General features: G+C 58.2%; 1 protein-coding gene across 3 annotated transcripts in view; it reads left to right on the top strand.

The window, feature by feature from the left end:
• The first annotated feature begins 191 nt into the window (after positions 1–191).
• COL5A3 (collagen type V alpha 3 chain) overlaps positions 192–17322 on the top strand; it is a 37872-nt gene continuing 20741 nt past the window's right edge. The window contains exons 1-31 of one of the 3 annotated variants that reach the window (XM_036314435.1): positions 192–417; positions 4045–4206; positions 4301–4490; positions 4565–4721; positions 5464–5568; positions 5843–5995; positions 7040–7153; positions 7251–7397; positions 8612–8659; positions 8733–8774; positions 9088–9150; positions 9897–9971; positions 10052–10135; positions 10358–10414; positions 10502–10555; positions 10766–10819; positions 11370–11423; positions 11504–11557; positions 11761–11814; positions 12467–12511; positions 12619–12672; positions 12864–12908; positions 13046–13099; positions 13237–13281; positions 14149–14202; positions 14302–14346; positions 14492–14545; positions 15969–16013; positions 16118–16171; positions 16307–16414; positions 16823–16876. In XM_036314435.1, the coding sequence (XP_036170328.1) occupies positions 330–417; positions 4045–4206; positions 4301–4490; positions 4565–4721; positions 5464–5568; positions 5843–5995; positions 7040–7153; positions 7251–7397; positions 8612–8659; positions 8733–8774; positions 9088–9150; positions 9897–9971; positions 10052–10135; positions 10358–10414; positions 10502–10555; positions 10766–10819; positions 11370–11423; positions 11504–11557; positions 11761–11814; positions 12467–12511; positions 12619–12672; positions 12864–12908; positions 13046–13099; positions 13237–13281; positions 14149–14202; positions 14302–14346; positions 14492–14545; positions 15969–16013; positions 16118–16171; positions 16307–16414; positions 16823–16876 (2412 nt within the window). In that variant the 5' untranslated portion in view covers positions 192–329. The remainder of the gene's footprint in view (positions 418–4044; positions 4207–4300; positions 4491–4564; positions 4722–5463; positions 5569–5842; positions 5996–7039; positions 7154–7250; positions 7398–8611; positions 8660–8732; positions 8775–9087; positions 9151–9896; positions 9972–10051; positions 10136–10357; positions 10415–10501; positions 10556–10765; positions 10820–11369; positions 11424–11503; positions 11558–11760; positions 11815–12466; positions 12512–12618; positions 12673–12863; positions 12909–13045; positions 13100–13236; positions 13282–14148; positions 14203–14301; positions 14347–14491; positions 14546–15968; positions 16014–16117; positions 16172–16306; positions 16415–16822; positions 16877–17322) is intronic. The other 2 variants (XM_036314433.1, XM_036314432.1) reach the window with 2 other exon arrangements.

Here is a 17322-nt window from a genome sequence, read left to right as displayed (position 1 = left end):
CCCTGACTTCTAAGGCTGAGTGGGAGTGATCCTCCTCCTCCGGAGTGGGGTGGGGCAAGCCGGGCCCAGCGCCGGCCCAGGGCTCCGCCCAATCAGCGCTCAACACGAACTTTCCAAACTCCCCCCACCAGCTGTCAGCCACCCCCCCTCTCGCGGGTCCCGCCTGGCCGGGCGCGGGAGTGCAGGGCGAGGCCAGGGCGGGGTCTCGGGCAGTCTCCCGCTGATCCCGAGTGGAGCTGGCCGCCGCGAGTGCGCGCACCGAGCCGTGGAGTCGCCACTCCCCGCAGCCGCCCGGCCGGTCCCCGACCTTGGGTGTGGGCCCCGCCGGGATGGGGAGTCGCCGGGGCCTAGGCCAGCCGCGGGCCGGCCTCTGCCTGCTCCTGGCCTCGCTGCAGCTTCTGCCCCGGACACAGGCGGGTGAGCCCGGAGGGAGAGCGCAGGACACGGAGTGCAGAATCCAGCGAGGCGCCCCAAGGCGGGGTGGAGTCGGGAAGGGGGAGGCGTGCGCCTTGCCCGTGGCTACCGTGTGCGACTGTCCGGCTCCGGGCGATTTGGGGGTGTGACAGCTGGGCGATTTGGGGGGCGGGGAAGCGAGGGGCCGTGTCTCGCTGGTGGGTGCAGGGGAAAGAAGGCAATTTACAGGTGTGTGCGCGGTGCGCAGCAGTGGGTGTCTGGCCGCTTGGAGGGAAACCGTGTGTGTGCCTGAGAGTGAGAGTTGACGCTTGTCTGGATGTGGTGACGGGCTGATCCCCGAAGCGAGTGTGTGAGAGCAAAAAATTGCCCACGAGGACATAAGCGGATGATTCTGAGGGTAACGGCGAGGGGGGCGAGCATGGGAGGGGGCTCATGGGAGATTCAGACTTCCCTTCGCGTCTCCCCAAATGCCTGCACCCTACTCTCCCTCTTCTTCCTCTGCCCCCGATGGGAGCGCGCCCACCTCCTCTCCCCCATCCCCGACCCCTCCCCCCACGCCGCGCTCCCCAGAGCCGGGATCAGCACCACGGACAGGGCCCTGGGAGGGCGCGGTGAGGGGCGAGGCGGGGCGGGGCGGGGGGCGGGGCGGGCGGAGCTCGGGCGGGGGCAGGAGTGGAACTCGCTCCCCCTCCCGAGCGGGCCTAGGGTGTTTTTCCCGAGGAATTTCTCAGGAGGCCCCCCCCACACCCCCCGCTCGGAAGGGTCCCGGGGGCCCCCGGAGGGCTGAGTCAGCGCTGACGCACGCCCAGCTGTGCTCCTCTGGCCGGGTGCCACGTCCCCCCTTCCCCCAGGCAGGGTTCCCGGTGCGGGGCACCTGGCGGTTGGGAAGATCTTGGTCCCTCAAGTGATGATCGAGAGGGCTTCCCGGTCTGCGAGACTCCAGGCAGGCCCTCTTGGAATCCCCTCCCTAAGATACACTCAGACCCCCAACACACACACACACACACCCCATTTTCTCTGAAGTTCAGGGAGGTGCCTGCTCACGTGGATAACCCCAGATTGGCCTATGCCCCATTCCCACGCTCACTCATCCACACTAGCGTCCAATCTCGGGCAGTTATTCAGAATGCAAGCCCCTGGGACACCAGGAATGTTAAACACCGGTGCCCACGCTCAGGCAGCCCCATAGTCACCCGCACACGGCCACAGCTTTTGTCACCCTCCTATGCTTTCAAACGCTCACATATGCTTCCACTGGCACCCACACAACATGGTCAACATTCACAGCCAGTCACCCACACGTTGGCTTGGCGACACTTTCAGATATTACTGCACGCCCCCAACTCCAGTCTAAACACAATCACAGATCACCTGTGAGACCTCACTGCCGACCCCACTCACATGGACACACAGCCACAAGTCACAGAACTGGACCTAATCTTTCCATCACCGGCCACAGACTCACACGCACGGACACCACAGATCACGTCTTAGCCATTCTCTGCTCCACGAATGTCACACACATGCACCATCTCACGCACGCGCACAGTAGCACATACACACATTGCACAGACACTCACACCTACGCTTTCCTACACTGAGGGTATCCCAGCCATGTCCCAGCCTGGTCCCTGCCTGCCTCCCTCCACATCCTAAGCCCCACCCAACGTCTCCCTGGGACCCTGACCACCACAGGGGAGAGTCTGTGAGGGAAGGGTGGGCTGGGTCCTTGACAGACCCCCACCCCCTGACTGCAGGCAAGACTCAATGCCTCTTGTGTGTCTTCTTGTCACGAAGCCAGCCATGAAAAGAAAGGGAGGCCAGTTTCTGAAAGGTCATTTCAGAAGGGACATAGGACTGAAGCAAGAGGCATTTGGGTTAGATGCTGGGAAGGACTTTTTAAATGTGATTGAGCAGCTGGTAGAGAGGAGATTTGTCCCCATGCATAGAGACTGAGGGCTGGATGAGAGGGGAGCCTGGGAGAGCCACACTGAGATGCTGGTTCTCAGCCCTCCCCTGGGCCCCAGCCTGGAGAGGGGGCAGCTGGGATGGTCATTGCACGAGGGAGTGACCCTTGTGGTTAGCAGAGCCTGGGAGCCCAGATCTTAGCCCCAGGGGTCTGTAACCCAAATACCTTTTAATGACAGCCCAGCCACAGAACAGGCAATTAGAGATGGGGCTGATGATGGTAGCAGGATGGGGGGTGGGGGGAGAGATAGAGAGAGAGAGAACAGTCCACACACAGAGATACAGATAGATAGAGAGGCACTGAGATAGAGACATGCAGAGAGAGACAGATAGGAGACCAAATAAAGTAGAGAGAGAGAGAGAGAGAAAGAGAGAGAGAGAGAGGAAGAGAGAGACTGATTCAGAGCTGGACACGGAGAGAGACCTGGAAAGACCGAGACAGAAAGTGGGGCAGAGGGAGGGCGGGGTGGGGGAAGAGAAGATATAAAAAAAAAAAAAAAGAAAAAGAGCAGAAGGAAGTTGGGGTAAGAGGGAGCTGAGGCTGGAACAGGCTCTACAGAGTCTGCAGAAAGAAGTCTGACCCAGGAGAAGCTGGAATGGGGTCCCTCACCCAAGCCCCTATTTCCCTCAGCTCGGGGCCCCTATCCTGGTTCCCAATGGTGAGGTCAGCAGAGCCGCCCCCAAGCTGAGGTCATGGGCAGATCCAGTAGAATCTGACTCCTGCCAAGAGGCTGGGTCAGGGGGTCAGTGGGACGTCTGCTGGGGGTGGAGAGGAGGGGAGGTCGGGCAGGGGCTTTGGGCCAGGGGTAGCCCCACCCACTCTTGCCCAGCCATGTGGTTCCACTTACTGCTGGCCAGCCTGGGCTGCAAGGGGTGGGGCTGGTAGAACTGTTTGGATTGGGCTCTGATTGGGCTAGACCAGTTCCTTCCTTTGCTGGGGTGAGAGGGAGCAGGTCAGAGGGAGGAGGTCAGCAGGTTATCAGAGAGGTAACCTTGGTTCATAATGAAGACAAAGAGGGAGATAAAATGGGGAGGTCACAGGTCAGATGACTGGGATAGGCAGAGGGAGGAGGTCAGAGGGGATGGCCAGAGAAAGAGTGGTCCCAGGGAGGAGATCATGGGTGACGGTGGTTAAGGAGGAGGTCAGAAGGCAGCGGTCAGGAGAGGTGGTGGTCAGAGGGAGGAGTTCATAGGCAGTGGTGGTCAGAGGGAGGAGGTGGGGAAGGAACACTCAAGGGGCTCCATCCTCTCCAAGTGGGTTTCCCCTGGCAAGGGGGCTCCAGGCCTGGAAGTTGCCCCAGGGAGCTGGTGCGGGGGAGTGCGGAGAGGGGGACAGTCTGGCTCTGGGGCTCAGGCCAGGAAGCTTTGATTCATCCCAGAACTAGGTCAGTGTTTTTTCTCTCACCAAAACCAAGGGGAAAACACACACAACAAAACAGGAGTCAACAGGCTCATGGGGCCGCAACAGCTGTGGGTTGGAGAGGGGGGTGAGGGTCCCAGACCTGCTCCCTCTCTCTGACCCATAAACACAGTGTGTGTGTGTGTGTGTGTGTGTGTGTGTGTGTGTGTGTGTGGTGGGGGGAGCTGGGTCCCCAGACCTGAGCCACTCACAAGGAGCCCTGGGCTTATTTTAACTGCCATGCACCCTGCTTCTTTCTGCAGCAGACCCCGTGGATGTGCTGGAGGCTCTGGGGGTGCGGGGGGGCCAGGCTGGGGTCCCTGAGGGGCCTGGCCTCTGCCCCCAGAGGGTCCCAGAGGGCGACCGGGCATTCAGGGTGGGCAAGGCCAGCACACTGGGCGTCCCCACGTGGGAACTCTTTCCAGGTAAGTCAGTGTGGGAGGGACTGGGGGTCATCCTGGGAGCAGGGGTCACTTCCAGGTCATCTGAGTTGCCCCCTTTCCCTCCGGACCCCATCAGATGAACAGTTTCCTGAGAACTTCTCTGTTCTGATCACCCTGCGGGGCCAGCCAGCCAACCAGTCTGTCCTTCTGTCCGTCTATGATGAGGATGGTGCCCGGCAGCTGGGCCTGGCGCTGGGGCCAGCTCTGGGCCTCCTAGGTGGCTCCTTCAGACCCCTCCCCCAGCAGGTCAACCTCCTGGATGGCAGGTGAGTAGAGTGAGAGCGAGGGCCCACAGAGTGGCGGGGTGAGACGCACCCCCCACGGAGACGTCTCCCTGCAGGTGGCACCGGGTGGCAGTCAGCGTGGATGGCGGCGCCGCGACCCTGGTGGCTGACTGTGACCCTCAGCCCCCGGTGCTGGGCCAGGGCCCTCGGTTCATCAGCACAGCGGGACTCACGATGCTGGGGAGCCAGGACCTCGGAGAGGAGAGCTTTGAGGTAGGTGTTTAATGAGAGGGGACACTGAGGCAGCGGGAGGGCAGAAGTTTTATCCACAGCCTGATCTGGAGGAGAGATGAGAGGAGGGGATGTCCAGCTTCCGCTTCCTGCCAGGAAGCGGAGAGCAGGGAGCACCATGCATCCTTGCGCGTCTTTGTGGTGTGTGACTGTGAGATTCTAGAGCCACGAAATGACCATTTGTGATGCGAATATTTGGCTTTTGTGGCGGGAGGATAGGCTGTGATGCGGGGCTGTGCTCGTTGTGGTGGCGTGTGATGCGTGCGGGGAGGGGGGGGGTATGATGTTGGGGGGTGCGGGCAAGGCGTGAGGTTGAGCGGCCATGTGGCAGGTGTGCCTTTGGTGTGGTGACTGTGGCTGGCGACGGTGCTGCGTGTGACTGTGATGTGTGCCACCTTCGGGAGGCCAGCTACCTCCTCCGTCCTGGTGTTCCCCTTCTCCCGGCACCTTGAAGGTCACCTGACACCTGAGAGCGAAGGAACACATATGCCCCTGATGGGACGGATATTGAGGGGTGTGCTTTGCGGTTGTGATTTGCTGTGACCCTGATAGAATCTCTCTTCTCTCAGTTTTGGAGAACCGAGGGGTCACTGGGGCTGTGGTGGGGGCCACCCCCTCCTTATACTTAGGGTGCTCTGGGTGGAGAAGCACCGAGCCTCGATGCTTGGGTTGGGGGTCAGAGTTAGCCTGTGGCTTCCTTCCCTGTCTCCCACCCTCTCCCCAGGGAGACATTCAGGAGCTGCTGATCAGCGCAGATCCTCAGGCGGCCTTCCAGGCCTGTGAGCGGTACCTTCCTGCCTGTGACCACCTGGACCCTGCAGGCACCCGGGTGAGTGAGAGGCTTGTGCTGAGGTCACAGGCTGTCAGCCCCGGCTTCGGGTCTCAGGGATGAGTGAATTCTGAACCCCATCTATGGGCCTGAGTGACTCCTGCCCTCCAACAGATCATAGGCATGGGTGACCTTGACCTGGGATCATAAAGCTGAATGAGCCCTGGCTTTAAGACACAAGATTAGTGGGCGATGTGCTAACATGGCCTCGAGGGACTGGAGTGATGAGGCCCCCACGGGGGGCCTCTGGGTCTGACTGGGGTCTTCTTCCCAGGCCCCCCAGGGTGAGCCAGAAACCGCTCCCCCCAAACGGAAGAGGAAGGGGAAGGGGAAGAAAAAAGGGCGAGGTCGTAAGGGGAAGGGCAGGAAGAAGAAGAACAAGGAGGCCTTGATGCTGGATCCATCGCTTGGCTCCCTGGAGAACCTGGTAAGGGACCTTAGACCTCTCACCTCTGATCGCTGGCTGCCTGACTTCTGGTTCCTGATTCCCACTGATGAAGGTCTCTGCTTTCAGTCTCCATCCTGACTTTTGATTTACCTTAGCTGACTGGTGACTGGGTGGTTGGGAGGGGTTGCTGGTTCTGTCTCATGAGCTCTCCATCTCTGCCCCCAAGTTCTGGGGGGCTGGAGGGAGGGGCCACCTCAGGACGAGGACCTTATTATTAGAAGGATCTTGATGAGGGTCCTGTTTAAGGGTAGCTGGGGTTCATCAGTGTGTCTGTAATTCTTTGGGGTTGACTGTTTGGGGCCGCTGGTGAGGGTTATTTATTGGGGAGTCAGTAATTGAAATTGGGAGCACTATTTGACTTCCCTGATAGAGATTGATGGTTGGTGGGTCCCAGGGCAGGGGTCATTGCTGAAGGCCATTGGCTGGGGCCCTTGGTTAGGGCAGGGGCACTGGTTGACTACATCGGCTTCTGGTATTAGCGGGGAGAAAGACTTATTATTTCAGGCCCAGAGCAGGGGCACCAGGAGTAGCTGCCTCTCCCCAGCCCCTTCCTCAGCCCCTTACCTGGGCCCCCACTGTCTTCTTTGTGCTCTTGACCCAGTTCCTCTGCAGCTGTCCAGGCCAGAGGCGCTGCTGCTCCCTCACTGTGGCCTGGCTGGCTGGCTGGGAGCTCGCCTTGGGAGAGAACACGTGGGATAGGCTTCCGGGATCCTGGCCCTGAGTGCTGGGCCTTGACCCTGCTCAGTGGGCTCTGGAGCCAGCCCCGCTCTGTCTTCCAGGCTTCCGACACCAGGCTCAGCCCTCCTCCTCCACGCAGGAGAGCTCCCCCTGCTGGCTGTCTTGGTCCAGCCAGCACACCTTCGCCTCTAGTGGCCAGCCCCTCCCCACCTCTTATGTTCTCTGGGAATCCTCTTATCCCACTTCCCCAGACTGGGAGGGGGGCAGGGCCCATCTCCTCCTTTGTCTCCTTTTTGTGTTAATTGGCCTGGCCCTAAACCTGATCCTCCCGTGTCCCTTCTCCAGACCTCTACTGACATCCCCAAGACAGAGGCGACAGCTCCAACGCTGCCCCCGACTCCCACGCCCTTGGTCATCGCCACCACCGTGACCATTGGCCGCAATGTCACCATCATGGAGGTTGGTGGGAAGCGGGTGGGGCTGGGAGGGAAGGTCCCTGGGCAGTGGTGGTGGCAGGTGATCAGGGGTAAACTTTGGTCTGTCCTAATGTCCGCAGGAGGGGCTGGACCCTGACAGTGAAAATGAACTGGGGACCCTGGAGACTGATTTAGCCAGAGAGGATGAGGAAGGAGACGGCCCCACCATGGGCCCCAACTTCCGGGCAGCAGAACAGCCATCCCAGACTCAGTTTCACATCTTTCCTGTGAGTCTGGGTGACTGGGTTAGGCGCAGGGGGCGCCTCACAGGGTCACATTCTCCCTCTTGCCTTATTTTTATCTTGCCTAGCATGCCTTCCTACCACCCCAGTGGAGTTGACAAATATTTATCTACAGACACTGTGCCAATGTGGCAGACACTGTGCTAATAGACGGCTCTGTGGGTGGGGTGATTCATTCAACTTTTCGTCTAAGCATGATGAGAAGCCACTGGAGATGGAACAAGATCTGATTGGGTGTCTTAACCGCTCCTCTGGCTGCTGAGCAGCATGTGGACCAGAGGGGGAGCCAGAGGGGCAGCAGGAAAACCAGTAGTCTCCGCAATAGCTGCGGTGACCTGGAGGAGGGCAGCGGAGGTGGGGATAGAAACAGGAGGACAGATCTGGGTCATGCTCCATTTTGGTCTCGCTGCTGGAGGTGGAGGAAGATATGAGGATGACGGTAGATTCCTGATGGGACCGTGGAGTGAGATGGGGAAGCCTGAGGGAGGGGCAAGTCGGAGGTGCCAAGGATCTCATTTTGGATGTGCTAACTCGGCAACCCCGTTTGGCCTCCATCTGGAGACGTCAAGTGGGTGGTTGGTCACGTTAGAAGATTCTGGTGTTCAAGGGAGACAGTCTAGGCTGGAGATAAACCCTGGAGACTGGTCCACCGAGAGAGGCTATCGTTAGCCAAGGAATTGGATCGAATCGCCCAGGGAACTAATGCAGACAGAGAAGGGGGCCCAGGTTCTAGCTGTGGTGCTGGACTGGACAGGGTGGAGGTGAAGACTTCTGTGCCAAGCACTGTTTGAACGTATTCCTATGTTCACGGGATGCCTCTTGTCATGGGATGCCATCATTCACCCACGACTCTGCAGGGGAGGCCAGAGAAGTTAAATGCGTTGCTGTCCACCTGTCAGCTGGTGAGAGGCAGCTCCAGGGTTAGGACCGCACAACAGGCTCTCGCGTGGCGCTCTCACCTGACGCTCCCTGGCCAGGCGGCAGCTGGAAGCTGAGCTGCTCAGAACATCTTGGTTGAAGAAAGGACAGCCCAGGAGGACGGGCCCTGTGTGCATGCGTGCACGTGTGTGTGTGTGTGTGTGTGTGTGTGTGTGTGTGTGTGTGTGGAGTGTGTGTGTGGAGTGTGAGGTTGGTTGGCTGGGAGTTCTTTGTCTGAGTTGCAGGGCTCACATCTTTTTTCTGTCCACCCCCTGTTCCAGGACGCTGGAGAGAAGGGAGCCAAAGGAGAACCTGCAGTGATTGAACAGGTGAGGGGCCTGGGGCTGGGAGGAAGGGGTGGAATCTGGGCCAGAAGGGGAGTCACACTCGTTTTTCCTTCAGGGACGGCAGTTCGAGGGACCCCCAGGAGCCCCAGGACCTCGGGTGAGTCAGGGCTGCATTCCTCTCTTCCTGTCTTTCTCTTCCAGTTGGAGTGTTTGAGTCCCTGAGGTGAGGAGTTGGAATGTGATATTGTCAGGTCATTTGAAGACTATTGGACGGTTGAGGCTCAAAGGATGCCAGAATAGGAATTGGGGCGTAAAGGGGGTTGCTGGGGGTCCGTATAGTATTAGGGGCCAGGAGTGGCTCCGTGGTTGGCTGTAGAAGTCAGCATGGGGTCACGGTCAGTGGTGGGTCAGAAGTCAGCCTGGTTCAAACTTTGCACTTCTCATGACCTCTGTTCCTCTGTCCTCAACAGGGGGTGGATGGCCCCTCAGGCCCTCCTGGACCCCCAGGGTTCCCTGGGGACCCCGGCCTACCGGTAAGAGCCTCCCCCAGGGTGTATCCATCTGGGGAGTGAGGTTTCAGGCGGTGGAGCTGAGGGGGGCAGCATGGATGTCTGAATGTGGGTCTGAGCGGCGGGGCCGGGGATACCGTCCTGGAGCTGGTTCAGGCCCCTCCCCCTCCTCTCTCTCCACCCGTGAACTGTCACTCTGGCTCGGGCTCCCCTTCTGTCTTCTGTCTCCTGCTTTTCTCCCTGTTTCTCTCTCTGAGTGTCTTTTATCTCTGTTTTCTCCTTATGTCCGTGCCTCTGTTTCTTTGTCTCTCTTCTGTCTGTCTGTCTCTCTCTCTGTATTTCTGTCTGTGCTTCTTTTAAAAAAATACTTTTTTATTGATTTCAGAGAGGAAGGGAGAGGGAGAGAGAGATAGAAACATCAATGATGAGAAAGAATCATTGATTGGCTGCCTCCTGCACTCCCCCTACTGGGGATCAAGCCTGCAACCTGGGCATGTGCCCGTGACTGGAAACGAACCCGGACCCTTCAGTCCACAGGCCGACACTCTATCCACTGAGCCGAAGCAGCTAGGGGCTCTGCTACTTTTTACGGCTCTCTCCCTCCATTTCTATGTCTTTCTCTCGCCTACTCTCTCTTTCTCTTTCTCCCTGCCTCCATCTTTCTCTGTCTCTCCCTGCCTCCCTCTCTCTATTTCCCTGTCTTCACCCCTCTCCTCCTCCATCTCTATCTCTCACCCCTGTCTCTCTCTGTCCCCTTCTTCCTCTCTTAGGGCCCTGCTGGCCACCCAGGAATCCCTGGCATGGATGGACACCGGGGCCTACCGGGAACTGTGATCATGATGCCGGTAAGAAGGAGATAGGGTGGCATAGCTTTGGGGGGTGGGGCCTCTCTTTGGGGCTCCCCTCACTGCCAATTGCCTGCTAGTTCCAGTTTGCAAGCGGCTCCCTCAAAGGACCCCCAGTCTCCTTCCAGCAGGCCCAGGCTCAGGCAATAATGCAACAGGCTCAGGTGCGTGGAGGACAATCAGGGGACTGACGGGGTGGGGGTGGAGATGGAAGGACATTGAGGGAATGGCACAGATGGGGGTAATGAAGGGCTAGTCAGGAGACAGGGAGATATTTGTCTCCTGAAGACCCCATCTGGCGGGGTGGGGGCTGTGGTGGGGTGTGTGTTGGGGGGTATTGGAGTCTCATGGGAGAGCTGAGGCTCTGTTGCCCTCTGTCTTTCCAGCTCTCTATGAAAGGGCCCCCTGGCCCGGTGGGTCTCACTGGACGCCCAGGCCCCGTGGTGAGTATAGAGGCTGTGTGAAAGGGAGATACGTCAGTGGAGAGGGGGAACCTATTCTAATGGCATTACCCCATCTCTTCTTCCAAGGGTCTCCCTGGGTATGCAGGTCAGAAAGGAGAGATGGGAGAAATGGGGCCACAGGTAAGATTGGGGGGGGGGTGAGGAGAGGGGGTGGGGACTGGACTGCATGGGAAGGGTCTTCCCTAGGGCCACGAAATAAAGTGCTAGTTGGGGAAAATGACAAAGGGGCTGGGATACGCTTGCAACTACTACCCTTCCTTGGGAATGATTTAAAATAAGTCCTTCCTGCTTCTTATTTTTCTTCCCATTCTCCTTTTCTTTCTCTTCTAGGGTCCCCGAGGCCTTCAGGGACCTGTTGGGCCCCCCGGCCGGCAGGGCAAGATGGTGAGTGACTCCTAGGTCCTCAGGTCATCTCTCACCCATCCCTCCACACCCAGCACCAGCCTCAGCTTTTTGCTCCCAGGGCGTGTTGCTGTCATTTGTGGGGTAAGAGTTGAGGACAAAGAGTTGAGGCAGCTCCACTGAGTGCATGACAGGAGTCTGGCCCAGTCCATGAGGCAGGGAGGACTTGCCAAAATCTGGGGAAGAACCAGGCACACAGGAGAGGAAGGGCATTCCAGGAGAAGGAACAGCATGTGCAAAAGAGAAGTCTGGCACAGGCGGGAAATAACGAACAAGATCCCTCCAGGTAGTTTTAAGTGCCGTGAGAAACACACGGCAGGGCAGCTGCTGGAGACTGAAGTTGAGGCGTCTTAATTGTTGTGACGACGGTGACTTGGACTAGAGAAAGGGCAACGGTTGCAAAGAGGAATGGGTGGGTTTGAGATACATGTGGAAGGTTAGATTAATACAGAAGCTCCCAGCTCAGGACTCTGTATGCAGAAGATGCTCAGTAAATGTAGTGGGTATCTTGATGATGTCACTCCCCCCACAGGGCCGCTCTGGAGCAGACGGGGCTCGGGGCCTCCCCGGGGACACAGGACCTAAGGTGGGTGATGGGGCCAGGACTGGGACTGAGGAAATGTCAGGGTCAAGGACTCAAGGCTCAGCTGGTGTCTCTCTGTGCAGGGCGACAGAGGCTTTGATGGCCTTCCAGGGCTGCCTGGTGAGCAGGGCCAAAGGGTGAGTGTGTGAGGTCCCTCCCATGTGCCCAACCCCTACCCATACTCATGAGCCCCTCCCCACCCCCAGTGTCAGAACTTCCAACCCTGGTTCTGAGCCCTCACCCTTCATGTCCCATCTTCTTTCCTGGGGAGGTGGGGTATGTGTGTGTTAATCTCTACCCCCACGTTTCCACACTGAACTCCCTTCTGGTCCCACCCTAGGGTGACTTTGGCCATATGGGGCGGCCTGGTCCCCCAGGAGAAGATGGTAAGAAGGTAAGTTTAGAGGGGAGTTAGGAGGTGGCTTGGTCTGGAAAGCCAGGATGAGAGTCAGAGAGGAGGGGAGTATTCAAGGGACAGGATGAGGGGTGAGGGTCTGACCCTGAGGGCCAGGAGGCCCCAGCGAAGCTCAAAAAGACAGAGGGAGAGCCCTAGCTGGTTTGCTCAGTGGATAGAGTGTCGGCCTGCAGACTGAAGGGTCCCAGGTTTGATTCCGGTCAAGGGCACATACCCGGGTTGCAGGCTCCATCCCCAGTGGGGAGTGTGCAAGAGGCAGCCAATCAATGATTCTCTTTCATCATTGATGTTTCTCTCTCTCCCTTTCCCTTCCTCTTGGAAATCAATAAAAATATACTTAAAAGAAAAGAAAAAAAAAAGACAGAGGGAGAGCTGTGGGCTAGCACTGGAGTTAGGAGGTGAGGCTCAGGGTGGCGGGTCCAGGTTTGGGGTCAGAGGCCTGAATCCAATCACATGTGCTTATCAACTGGATCCTGCCCCAGGCCCTGCCTCTCCTGCCCCTGGGAGGGGCTGCCCAGATGAGGGACGGTGGTTCTCCAAGGGTCCTTCCTCCCCCTCCCCCTCCCCCTCCCCCCTCCCTCCCTTCTCCCTCCTCTCTCCCCTCTCCCCCAATGATGATGCTTTCCCACAGGGAGCAGAGGGACCTCCGGGGCCCACTGGCCAGGCTGGGGAGCCGGTGAGTATCAGGGACCCTTGGACACCTTGCCTGGTGCAGGGGACGGAAGTCAGGATCATGGGGCCTCAGAGCAGTGAAGCGGGGATAATGCTCCTACTTCCTTGCAGGGCCCCCGAGGACTGATTGGCCCCAGAGGCTCCCCTGGGCCTCCGGGCAGCCCGGTGAGAACGCCACTGTCTCTCTGCATCCGCATCCTGCTGCCCTCTCACCTTCCCCCGCATGTCCACTCCCGCTGCCTGCTCTTCTCTGTGCACTCACTTCCCACCGCACCGCGCAGCGTCGCAGACTCAGACGGAGGCTCCTGCGTGTCTCCCTGTCTCCCATCTCCCATCTCACAGCTTCTCTCCCGCAGGGCGCGGTGGGAATTGACGGTGCGCCAGGTGCCAAAGGAAATGTGGTACGTGCTCTACCCTCCGACCCCATGACCGTCCATATCCTTGTCTGCTCCCATGAGCCCCTCCCCCCACGTCAGCTTCACGGACACCTCAACACCGTGATCCCCTCCAGCTTCACAAAACCCCCCTTTCTCCCCAGGGTCCTCCAGGAGAACCAGGACCCCCAGGACAGCAGGGAAATCCCGGGTCCCAGGTTTGAGCTACCTTTCCCAACAATGTGGGTGGTGATGGCCAGCCCAGGTCACAGACCGCCCCCCGCCCCCCACCAGCTGCAGCACTCGCCACCCCTTTCTCATGCCTTCCTTTACCCTCTTTTTTTTATGTCCCCAGGGACTCCCTGGCCCCCAGGGACCCATTGGCACTCCTGGGGAGAAGGTGAGTGACAGCTCCGTCTCCCCCCCCCCCCCCCCCCCCCCCCCCCCGCCCCAGCTCTTGTTTCTGCAGGAAAAGCTCCCACCGGCCCCTTTTGTTAGCTTTGGATAATGATAAAGCACAACATTTCTTAAACAAGGCAGAGGGACACAGTGCCATTGTTGGGGAAGGGCAGGTGGCAAGACACTGAAAGCCACCAAAGCTAGCTCACACAAGGGGGTGTTGTCAGGGTCCAGGGGAACCCTCAGAAGCCGGTCATAGAAAATATTACCAAGTCTCGTGGGTCAGGAAAGCCCCCTCTCTGGGCCCTGTGCTGCCAGCTTTCTGCCTGCCCATGTTTCTTCTCCCCTGGCAGGCACGCATTTCAGTGTGTCCTTACCCCGACTTTCACTTCTATGTCACCAAGGCTCCTTATGACCTTGTAGTTTCTTGACCCCAATCCAGCTGATCCCAGTTGCTCTCCAGTAAATTTCAGGAGAGAGTCTGACGGGCCCAGCTGGGTCAGTGGCTGCCTCCGTTGGCGTTGGCGGGACAGAGGGAGTCACCTCATGCCGGCCAAGGCCCTTCCCTCTTCAGATGAAGCTGTGGGTGGGAGGGGCTTCTAAAGAAAGGGGTGTGGCTGGGGAGCCCCCACTTCAACATGGCGCACACTGTTCCTCCGTGCCTGGCTCACCCGGCCCAGAGGCAGAGGATTTCTGAGGCCCAGGGAGGCCAGGGGGCTGAGCCGGGGCCACAAGGCAGGCTGGGGCAGAGCTGGGGTTAGATGTCCTGTGAGGGATCTGCTTGTTCTGGAATCCTGATGTGTCGGCATGTTCCTGGTGGAACCCGGGCGCTGAGACCCTCTGTCTCCTACTGTTTACTATCTTTCAGGGTCCACCCGGACACCCAGGAATTCCAGGCCTCACCGGATCTGATGGCCCTCCGGTGAGAGCTGGGTGCCGGAAGGAGGAGGAAGAAAGGGAGGCTTGGGAATCTGGGTGGTCAATGTGGGTCTCTGACGACTTAGGATGTTTTTCCCCCCAGGGTCACCCAGGCCACGAGGGGCCCACAGGAGAGAAAGGGACCCAGGTAAGTGATCTGGAGAGAGGCTGGGCTGGGGATAAGGGTTGGTAAGTCAGGGCCAGGAGTCGGGGGCTTCTGAGGAGAGAGATGAGGGCCCTGAGAGCAGGGGAGGGGGGAGGACAGGATGGCACTAATCTCATCTTCTCCGCAGGGCCCAGCAGGGTCCGCCGGCCCGCGGGGGTATCCTGGACCTCGGGGTGTGAAGGTAGGTGACTCGTCAGCATCGGCTTTGGGGAACCTGCTCCATCAGAAACACCTGCATGTGTGATGAGCGGAATCAGTCTGCCAGGCGCGGTGTAGTGGGAGAGTGGGGTTTGGGTCTGAGCGGCCAGATACAGGAGCGTGTGTGTTACTTTGGAGCTGAACAGCCAAAGGACAGCATTCTAGTGTCGTCGATGCCTTGTGGTTGGGAACAGTTAAGTCCACTTGAGGCCGAACCCATTTCACTGTGAGCACATATGCCACGTCCAAGGCCAGGTCAGCACATTGTAGCCCGGCAGGGGTTGTTTTAAAGCTCAAGCCCAGAGTCACGCCATCTACAAGCACAGCGATGTGGGGACAAGCGGAGAGCCGCACTGTGGCTACATAGAGGTCACCGTTGACTAAGAACAGGGACATGGGAAGTCACATCTATTTGGTAGCCAAATCCAGTTACACTGTAGCCAAGTACAGGTACACTTTACCTGTGGTCTGAGAACGGAGTGCGGTGGTAGCCAAGAGGCAGCTCTTCACATTTTTGCATCGTAGGCAAGTTTGGTTACACTCTCACCAGGGAGGGGGCTATGGTGCAGCAGGCCACGGAGTCCTGTGGGTGGCCACGTTCAGTTACTTCGTAGTCAGGCGTAGCTATATGTAGTTGAAACCTTTGTGACAGCTGAGTCCAGTTCCACTGTCGCCAGGGCCAGAGAACAGGTGTTGCCAAGCTCCGTTACACTGTGGTCACGTGCGTCGCTCAGAACCTGGAGAAGGCCAGGCTGTTGTCAAAGCACAGAGGCGATTACACCCCAGTGCAATTTCACTGTAGTCCGAGCTCGGTTACACTGTGTCTCTCTGTGGAAGGAGACACAGTCATGCTATTGTCAAAAGACATCGTTAGATGGTATCCTACTGTCATTTCGTTGTATCTCTGAGCTCAGTGACACTGTAGCCAAGTGCAGCTTTCCCTGGGGCCGGAGCCCAGAGTTTGGTGCGAGCGGCATCTGGGCTCACACCGAGCCATCTCGCTGTCCCCAAGCACAGACCTGCCTTGTTGCCAGGCACAGAGTCACATTGTAGCCAGTACAATGGGGAGCATTCCTTCGCCTTCAGAGTGAGGCTGGGGCCCGGAATGTTCATCCTCCTTCTCCTGCCAGGAGGAAATGTGGACACAGTGTCCCTGGAGATGGCAATGAATTACTTGGAAATTTGGCCTTCCCTGCACATCCCCACACAGAAGACCTTGGGAGGCTGCCAGTGAGAAAGGGCGGGAGGGAGCAGCTTCCCGCATACACACTAGTGGGCTGCCCCTACCCCACTTGAGTCCAGCATCCTCTTGGCTTTGGGGAACCTGCTTTGGGGGGCAGGGGACTGAGTTTGGGGCCCTCCTTAATTAAGCAGGGGAAGGACCTGAGAGCTTCTTTATTTTCCAGGGTACCTCTGGCAACCGGGGCCTCCAGGGGGAGAAAGGCGAGAAGGTGAGAAGGGAGGGGATTCCTTGTGGGGGAGCCCTAATACGGGGCTCTGCCTGTGAACCTCCCCTGAACCCTGACCTCTGACCTCTGTATGCTCTCCCATTCAGGGAGAGGATGGCTTCCCAGGCTTCAAGGGTGATGGGGGACTTAAAGGAGATCGGGTAAGGTGATCTCCTTTAGGTGGGTTTGGGGGACTTGGGGAAGACAGGGAGGGGGTGAGGTGGGGCAAAGACGGGGGCCTTCATGGAGTAAGAGTGACAAGGAACGGATTTGAGGGCCTCTCCTTTCTATTCCAGGGGCACCCGGGACCCCCAGGTCCCCGGGGAGAGGATGGTCCTGAAGGGCTGAAAGGGCAGGAGGGGCTGCCTGGTGAGGAGGGGCCCCCAGGCTCAGCTGGGGAGAAGGTGAATGGACCTTGGTTACCCCTCCAGTCTACCCTTCAGCTTTTCATCCTGTGGTCACAGCTTCCTGGCCTTTTGCCTTCTGCCCTCTGCCCTTTTCTCTCCAACCTCAGGAGGCTGCGACCCTCCATACCATCTCCTTTGATTCCTCCGCTCAGCATTACAGAGCAATGCCATGCACACTACCTGCTTTTTGTTCCCATAGCCACCGCATGCCACAGGCTTTGTTTTTTGGTTAATCCTTACCTGAGGATATTTTTCCCATCAATTTTTAGAGAGTGGGGGTGGGGGTGGGGTGAGGGGGAGAGGATCTCACCCTGCTGTGCCTTCCATATGCCCCAGCCATCCTGCCCTCTCCCCCCTGACGTCCAGGTTGCAATTTCTAAACCTTGTTCCACAATTCCTCTGTAGGGCAAACTTGGGGTGCCAGGCCTCCCAGGTTACCCAGGACGCCCAGGCCCTAAGGTAAGAAGCCAGGGGGCTGAGGGTGGGCAAGGGCAGGGTTCAGAGCCTGATTAACATCTGGGGGTCTGGGCTGTGGCCCCGGAGTTGAGCACTCCACCCCTGGGTCATTGATAAACAGCATAAGGTATCAGCTTTGGTAACAGAGTTGGGCTCAAATACCTTCTCATTAGCTTCTGTGTGACCTTGGGCAAGCCACCCCTTACTTGCTAAGTAACCCTGGGCAAGCGTCTCTCTCTCTCTCTCTCTCTCTCTCTCTCTCTCTCTCTCTGAATTTTTATAAGAATTTATTGGAACCCAAACTGAGGACAATTGCTGGGAAGCAAGATCTCAAATGCTCTCTGGGCAAGTTTCTTGAGCCCATTTTTTTTCAGTTGCACAACGGAGATGCCAGTGCTATTTATTTCATCCATTTGATTATAATAATGACAATATTTATGATAAAAAAA

This window comes from Myotis myotis, unplaced genomic scaffold, assembly GCF_014108235.1.
Source record: "Myotis myotis isolate mMyoMyo1 unplaced genomic scaffold, mMyoMyo1.p scaffold_m19_p_6, whole genome shotgun sequence".
In the NCBI taxonomy this organism is placed as follows: Eukaryota; Metazoa; Chordata; class Mammalia; order Chiroptera; family Vespertilionidae; genus Myotis; species Myotis myotis.
The sequence above is the reverse complement of the archived record's forward strand: the minus strand, read 5'-3'. Positions and strand labels throughout refer to the sequence as shown.